Source organism: Thamnophis sirtalis, unplaced genomic scaffold, assembly GCF_051295495.1.
Source record: "Thamnophis sirtalis isolate CommonGarterSnake01/CBP01778 unplaced genomic scaffold, rThaSir2_p1.2 scaffold_12, whole genome shotgun sequence".
NCBI classification, from domain to species: domain Eukaryota; kingdom Metazoa; phylum Chordata; class Lepidosauria; order Squamata; family Natricidae; genus Thamnophis; species Thamnophis sirtalis.
In genome coordinates this window covers 57,160,630-57,169,107 of record NW_028261392.1, presented here as the reverse complement: position 1 = coordinate 57,169,107, position 8,478 = coordinate 57,160,630, and the positions used below count along the sequence as shown (strand labels likewise).

The window sequence follows — 8,478 nt, the reverse complement described above, 5'->3', positions numbered from 1 at the left end:
TCGCGGAGGATAGGTGTTATGTGGGCGAACCGAGGTGCGCCCACTATCACTCGCGCGGCCGCGTTCTGTACTACTTTCTAGGCTAACGTCATCTAAGGAATCAGTATTTGACTGGAACCATTTACTTATGGCTATTCGTCATTGAATATACCAGTCTGGGAATTGCCAAGATGTTTTTGGAAGGACAAACATTTAAGGAGACAGAGAAGTTTTACAGCATATTTTATTTCCCATCTCCAATCTGAAACATAAATTCTGTAGTCTTTGCTTTGAAGATGCTTATATAAAAAGCACATCCTCTGTGAACAGAATATTGCAGCAGAACCTCCATACATGAAATGTAGATTAAATTAGCAAGCGCAGTCTTCAACACTTGTTTAAATGTCTAATGGCAAACCACCTTTGGATTGTTTTTCTCGGCTCTCCACCCAAGCTTTGTTAAGTGTTCTCTTCATATCATCATCTCCAGCTGCGTACATCTTTTTCAGTAGATGCATCAGTCCTTCACTGGGGTCAGATGTATCATAGGAAGCTTTCCTAAAGGATGTACGTGGACAAGAAATTATGCTGTTATGTATTGAGTTTGGTACATTCCATAACAAGAGCCGAATGACCAAATATTTAACATTGTAATCTTATGGTCTTTGATTTATTTATCTATCATCTCTATCTCTGTGTGTGTGTGTGCCTGTGTGCGCGTGTATTCTTTTGAGAGCGGGCATCAGAATTTCATTTTTTAATGTGTGCCAGTGTGTTCGCAGAAAAAAGTGACAATAAAGCTTATTTTAAGCACCTTTGCCTGATACTGAATTTGATATTTGAAAAAATAATTTGATTAAAACAACATTATGGAGTAAAATACAAAGCCTATGTTATTTTTCAATCCCGAACTTGTTTTTTCTCACAAATCTTTCTCACAAATCTTGTTTTTTCTCACAAAACTAATGCAATAGCTCTGGAGATCTAGTAATATACATTCATGCATATACATTTGGTAAGATTAAAAAGCTAAGTTCATTAAACCGTGTTCTGTACATTGTAATATACCAAAAACTGCAAAAATACAACAAATGATAATTTAAATAATATCTAATTATAGTTTTCATTTGGGAGCAGAGTTCCAAGATGTCATCATGTATGACTCTGATATAGTATTCAGTATAAAAATTGCCTGGTATAAAAAATTTGGGCTTTTTAGTGAACACGTTACAGCAACTGGCCATAAAATACAATTTCTATAGAAATCTGGATTAGTTTCTTAAGATCCATAGTGAGCAAGAACAGAATAAGTATAAATACTTTAAATCTGTTCAACCTCCATGTACTACATGGATTAAAGGAATTTTGGTTTACTGGATTTTAGCTTGCAAACCTTTTTCAATAGCAACAGCAATATCACACCGTTGGAACAAGCAAATGATATACACTTACTCTTTTTCCTTCGTCTCTTTTTCAACCTGCGTTAGGCACTCCCATTTTTCTCCTTGCTGCTTCTTACATAATATCAAGATCATATCCGTTTTGATCTGTAGGGAGGAAGAAAGCAGAGTTCAAAATAATGCAAGAAGCCAGAATTACCAGAAAGGAACCGATTTGGATTATTTTCAAAACCTAATGTAGAAATATTAAAATTATTTAAGTAACAAACTTCCTTTTGTAATCTAATCTTATAGAATATTTTTTATAAACCCAGAATTTAAGAAGTTTAAATGCTGTTCATGAAATTCAAAACCACAGATTCCCTTCGGTACCTGTCACTGGATTTAATAATTGCAACATGAAAGAATTAGCTATGAGTCTCCATATGTGATGTCACTGGATTGATAAAGTTGTTCTAGGCCCATGATGGCGAACCTATGGCACGCATGCTAGAGGTGGCACACAGAGCCCTCTCGTGGGCATATGCGCCATCACTAGCTTCTCTTCTGGTTTCCCATGCTAGCTAGTCTTTGCGGGCACCAGAGCACTGAAAAATGGCCTGAAAACGGCCCGGAAAAGGGCCAAAAAACAGGGCCAAAAAATAGGCATGCGCGCACCAGTCTGCTGGTCTTTGGGTTTCCGGTGCACGCAAAAACCAGCTGGCCATGCATGCACATACCAGAAAGAAGTTGGTCTTTGGGTTTCCAGCGCGCACACATGTACCTGCATTCCAGAAATTTCCTATTTCCAAATCTCAGACTACGTTTTCTAAGAACTTTGAACCTGAATGTGACATGAACAATTTTAGATTTATTTATTTTACACCTTCGGAAGGTGAAGAAAAGTCTGCCAAGGGAAGCAATGCTCCAAGATTCACCAATTCACTCAGAATTAGGCTTACGATATTTAGTAGCTAGTTCCCCTCTTACTCAGGATTCAGAAAATAAAAATGTTCTTTGGGAATAATAATTGCAAGGACAATTGCCTATCAAGCTACCAAAGTAAAAGACCATCTAGTGATAAAGCTAATTTATAGGAAGACACCAGAAAGCAGAAACCAACTTAAAAGCAGGATTTTGCCTCATTATAAAACTTGGTTTCTTTAACCACTAATCATTGTATAAAGCACAAATGCCAAGCTTACACACCATATTAAGCCAAAACCAAAGAAGATATTTTATGAATAAATGTAATGAGTAGAAAGCCAGCCAAAGCATTTGTATGAACAGTCTTAAAATTGACTACATCAGATATACTGACCTTCCATGAACTGCTTTTAGCTAAGATTGGTTTCAGAAGGTTGTTGAACGTCATTGTATAATTTTTGTTATTTAAATTTTTCACCAGCAGATGAAATGAACTAAGAGGATAAGAAATTGAATCAGAATTCTCTAATAAACAACCACATCAAATAAACATCAACAAGAAGCCACACTAACAGGGGAAAGGGAGAAAAAGCTATTAGGTTCATTTGGGTCTAAAATTTAATATAGCTGAGTGTTTGAAAACATTTTGTTAAATATGAATGGGTAAGACCCTGGCAATGATTACATTGCTTTAAGATGTCAACATGAGTGACAGCCACACATTCAAGCTGTTTAATAGTATTTAAGCTATTTAAACAGCTTAAATATGATAAATAATATCTATCATATTATCTGATAGATAATGGATCTATCAGAAATAAACTAAAAACAGTTGTGAGATAACCTAGTATCTAAGGGGACACCATCCTGGTTTTGAACAGAATTAGCTCATTCTGATCTTGTATACTTATGTAACTGTTGTGGCCCAGCAGGTGCCGTTGGAGCTGCCACTAAACTCCAACAGCCAGCGAGGGGCCCTCTGAGTCGGCTCTGGAGGACCCTGGACAGGGTTCTGACTCCCGAGCAGGGCGCAGAGAGACTGGTTGGCCACCAGGTGACGCCTAAGCCTTGGACCAGTGGGGAGGAGACAAGGGAGAGTGATCCAGAAGCCAACAGTGAGTTGTTCCTGGATGCACGCCATCGAAGAGCTACTAGGCGTCAGGAACAATTACGCAATTACAGGAGGTAATTGCGCTCAACTGGTGGTCATTAGGCACCTCTCCAGACTATAAAAAAGACTGCTTGTATACACACCCCTCTTGCAGAAGTCAACACATTGACTAAAGAGAACTGTTGTAACTAACTTGGCAGGCTGGACTGCTGCCAAGGTTTGTCTGAGTTGCTGCCAGGGTTTGTCTAAGTTGCTGCCAAGGTCCTTATCTGTTTGTTTGCTTGGCTTTCAGCCATCGAGAGTTTGGTCTTGCTATTAAAGTACATTCTAGTTAAGTTTGTCTTGGCAGTCATTACTGGATGGAGGAGGGGGTCAGAACATGTAACCAACAATGATCAGGATTATTTTAACTAAATAGTGGAACAAAAATAAAAAAATGGTCATTTAGCTAAGCTACTAGGATAGTTGATTGGTTGCTGATAGTAGGATTCCTTTATCATTTTGCACTTTGTTGGTATCTTAGTCATGATTATAACTCTTCTGGCATTATGGCCAAATATCTTAACCATGGTTATCACTAGATTAAGAGAAAAATGATCTTTTTTCTCTTTTTTATAAAGGTGGGAAGTAGCAGCAGGTATAACATGCTATCATTTCTGTAAAACCATAACTTGGGAACAGAAGTGATCTTTCTATATAAGAAGGATCATTTTCCTCATCTCTTTGAGACTCTGTGAAAGCCAGCAGCAGTAGCAACAGCACCAGATGCTGCTTACACCTATCAAAAACAAAACCTACCTTTCTGTAAAGTGCACCTGAACATTCTCAGCTGGCAGATGTTGAACACCACTTAATGTGACGTAGATTTTCACAAATTTATCAGACTGATCCCATGCTAAAGGAATGAAAAGAAATCATTTTCAATATTAAAAAGTGAATACCAGTTTTAAATAAATAATAACATTTCAATATGTTTAGGTACAATTTGATTTGTGTGCCACCCATCCCATCTAGATCTTGTGTTTAAATCAAGTTCTTCATTTTAATTTTGAAACAAGCTTTAAAAATCCTATTAGGAATGAAAGTAAAGATTATAAAAATAACATCTACCCTACCCACAGAAATAGGATGATGTAAAACTTTGAAGAGATTAGTTTTTTTTTAATTAAGGTCCTTTCAAGTTTACTCTACAAAATGAATCACAGCCCACAACCTATAAAAAATTGAATACTTCTTTCCATCACATTTAAACAGACTGTGGAGCTATCCTGTTCCTTGCATATCTTATCAGAAATGTTTTTATATACCTGCATTTAACAATTTTCACAAGCCATATAGTGCTTTGTTAGCTGCACTGGCTTGCAGGAGATTTCAAGGTTCAATTCAAAGAATTTAACATTTAGGATTTCTAAGGACAAAGTATCAAAAAGAATAAATTCCTCATGATTATTTTTCTGTAGGACATTTTCATTTTGGAAGACCTTCCAATTATCTGCCTTTTCCCACACTGAAAAAGCAGACTCGTGGATGGGTCACAGTACTGACAATTCATACACTTCACTCTTTACAAATCTTCACAAACTGGAAAAGGACAATTTCGGGTTAATTTACACGAAAGATAAAATGGATCTAGCAAATTATTATACAACTGGTCACCTAAGCATAATAAGATCATAATCAAGTCATCTTTATTGGATATAATTCAATTGGCTGATGTAGAACAACATTCAGCCACTGTATTGTATCGTCTGTCCGTCCCCCCTCCCTACTGAAACATCATTTTTATCAATTTAAAAGCAGTATTTGATTCAATACCTAGAAATAGGGTATGGATAAAACTGACATCTATAGTTATTGATACTGTTTCTCCCTTTGATTGTGAAGACAGCATACCTCAATGCAGGTTAGATATGCCTCTAGTATTTCAGTTACTTTTCTGTCCTAAATCCCATTTTAAAAGGATTTAAGATTACTAGTTTGCTTCAAAATTTTTGTATTTCAAGCTCTGACAAAAACAGAATTCCATTCTCAAAAGCATATTTCAGTTCTCTTTTATAGTGATAAAACAACCCTATCTGCCACACATATAGACTTATATGGAGCCTCCAAACCCTTTCCTCATACAGGTAGTTACAAAGCCTTTGCATCAGCTTTACCCAAGCAAAAGTAGTGGTTTTCATTTACAAGATTTGCAAGTTGGACCACTGATGGAATATTTTTTTTAATATAGAATACATCAAGGCATTTAAATATTTGGAAGTATATCCTAAACATAAGCCTTGGGGGGAAAGCCAATAATTCTATCACACATCTGGCTTTTAGGATTACCAAACTAGCTTGTGATCTTCTTCCTAGCGTATTCCCACAAGTACAGAGTCCGCTTAGTAACTTGTGATACATGGGTGAAATAAATGCTGGATACTGGAAGTTATAAATAGATGTTCTTTATGCAGCTTTTTGTAGTACTGTGATGGCTACACTATTGCCTTCTACTGCATTCTGTAATGAGGGAAAATAAATCCATTTCTACCATAATTGTTGATTTTCACTGTGTATCCAGTGACTGTTGGTTTTTCTTCTTCAGGTCCTTCAGCTTTTAGCTTCAGCGGCTGCCAGTTCTTGATTTCCCTCTCTATTTTGTTTTTTTCTGCCAGTAGGAAGTCATTGACTCTCTTTCTTGTTGCCCTTTTCAAAAGCTCCTTCACTTCTTCCAAATCTTTCTGTAGCTGCAGAGAATACATGAATTATACCAATTAATTAGCATTTCTATCAAATGTTCTATCGACATCTGCTTGAGGGGCAAGCTTATAAAAAGTTAATAAAGATTAAAAAATCAGAAACAAACCAAAGGATAAAAACTAGGCTACTAATATTTAGAGTTACAAGAGCATTCTAGTTGCTTAAATGGAGCATAGCAACCTTGACCATTGTCTTGTAAGAAGATTATGTACGCACAGAATGGAGAGACTATGGCAAGGAGATGAAGTGGTTTAAGCTCACCTAAAATCTGAACCACAGCGCCACTTTGGTGTAGTAGTTAAGGCACCAGGCTGACTTAGACGAAGCCAGTAGGGTGACTCTTTTCAGCCCCAGGAAGGAGGTTTTTCAGAAAAACCTTGCCAAGGAAACTGCAGGGCAGTAGCCAGGAGTCAAGACTGACTGAAAGGGGGAGTTAATAAATAATTCTGAACTAGAAACATTCTGATTCTATCATCTATATCAGTGGTCTCCAACCTTGGCCACTTTAAGACTTGTGGACTTCAACTCCCAGAGTTCCTCAGCCAGCAAAGAGAAAGTATGTTAGATAACTAGCATTATTTTGTAAACATTTTATCCCATTAGTAGTAGGGACATGAATAAAATTCTAAAATAGAATTCATATTAGCAAACAAAAAAGAATGGAGAATTAAGCTTTAAAGCAATATGAACATTGCTTTTTTCAGTACATTATCGGTACTGCTAATGAGTCTAATGAGCCCTTCATGGTATTGGACCTGGGTACTTGAGAGACCGTCTACTGCCAATTACCTCCTCTAGACCGATTAGATCCCACAGATTAGGCCTCCGAATTCCATCCGCCGGCCAGTGTCGATTGGCGACTACCCGGAGGAGAGCCTTCTCTGTGGCTGCTCCGACCCTCTGGAACGAACTCCCCGTGGAGATTCACACCCTCACCACCCTCCAGGCCTTCCGCAAAGCCCTTAAAACCTGGCTATTCCGACAGGCCTGGGGCTAAAGAGTCGCTGCCCCTATTTCGAATGGTATGATTGTTGTGCTTTTTAACTATGTATAGTTTTGCGTTCTTGTTAAATTGTTTGTATCCCCCCCCCTTCCCTTTTTGAGTTGTGAGCCGCCCTGAGTCCCCTTAGGGAAAAGGGCAGCATACAAATAAAATAAAACTCTAAACTCTAATGATGTAGAATCCATGCTATTAATTTAAGACTGAAATCTTTATACTACCATGAAGTAATCTATATATTTCATTTAAAATTCTGACACCACAGATAAATATATACCTCTCAAACTATGCAAAAACAGTTACTGGATTGGATTAAAATCTACTAGTTCCCCTGTGAATAGAAAATGCCAGAATCCCTAGAGGGACAGTTCATTAGACAATGTGATTAGGATGATGTTACTACCAATTCCTTCTTCCCATTTTGGTACCCAACATCAACTCTCCCTTTACAGCAGTGTTTCTCAACCTTGGCAACTTGAAGACGTCTGGACTTCAACTCCCAGAATTCCCCAGCCAGCGAATGCTGGCTGGGGGATTCTGGGAGTTGAAGTCCAGACGTCTTCAAGTTGCCAAGGTTGAGAAACACTGCTTTACAGCATCTGTCATGGCTACTGTGCGAAGGTAAAAATGGCTGAGGAATTCTGGGAGTTGAAGTCCACAAGTCTTAAAAGTAGCCAAGGTTAGAGACCACCGATTCTACATAAATCGATATAAATTCTCGTGGTCCAGCATCCCCGCCGCTGACTTCTCCTGCATCCCCAAGCCCTGTGGCCGTCCCTAAACCCAATCACCAAGACAACCGGCCCCCGCCACGCTAAACCGGGCCAGGCCAGCGGAGGATTGCTGCTGCTGCTGCTGCTGCTCGCCACCCCACCAGCTCGGATCTGGGTCTCCCTGCAGTGAGAGAAACGGCTTCCCTTTCTCCGCCGCCGCCACCACCCTTCCACTGTTCACCTCCTCCATGTCTCCGCCGAGCCCCGGCTTATTTGATGGTGAACGTTTTATTCCGGGTCAGGAGTTGGCGCAGGCGCAGAGATGGCCCTCTCGAACTTTCTAACCCGGCCTCCCGGATTCGTCAGGATTTGTCTGCTCGCCCAGCCAATGAACGGGGCGCCTTCCTAACGCGAATTTAGCAACATAGAGCTAGGAATATAAAAACATAAAATCTCTCTCTTTCTTGTACGGATTCCGGGTGGATTGAAAGGTAGAGCTATTCAAACGGATGATAGAGAGATGACGTCTGAAGGTTTCGGTCGATCGAAAGATGAAAGGCAAATATTATCACCCATTGGGATAATATTGGTGGCCAGGATTTTTGGACTTCACACCGTTAGCCTTGTGCA

General features: G+C 39.0%; 1 protein-coding gene across 2 annotated transcripts; it reads right to left on the bottom strand.

The window, feature by feature from the left end:
* Positions 1-206: 206 nt before the first annotated feature.
* Positions 207-8,217, bottom strand: CACYBP (calcyclin binding protein). Of its 2 annotated transcripts, XM_087726776.1 has the most exons (6): positions 8,090-8,217; positions 5,927-6,122; positions 4,195-4,291; positions 2,680-2,779; positions 1,432-1,526; positions 207-537 (listed from the first exon to the last, which is right to left on the bottom strand). In XM_087726776.1, the coding sequence occupies exons 1-6, from the start codon at positions 8,096-8,098 to the stop codon at positions 378-380; spliced, it is 657 nt and encodes a 218-aa protein (XP_087582902.1). In that variant the 5' UTR covers positions 8,099-8,217; the 3' UTR covers positions 207-377. The 2 variants fall into 2 exon arrangements, with proteins under 2 accessions (XP_087582902.1, XP_087582901.1); XM_087726775.1 differs by lacking the exon at positions 8,090-8,217 and having other exon boundaries at positions 5,927-6,152.
* Positions 8,218-8,478: the final 261 nt, after the last annotated feature.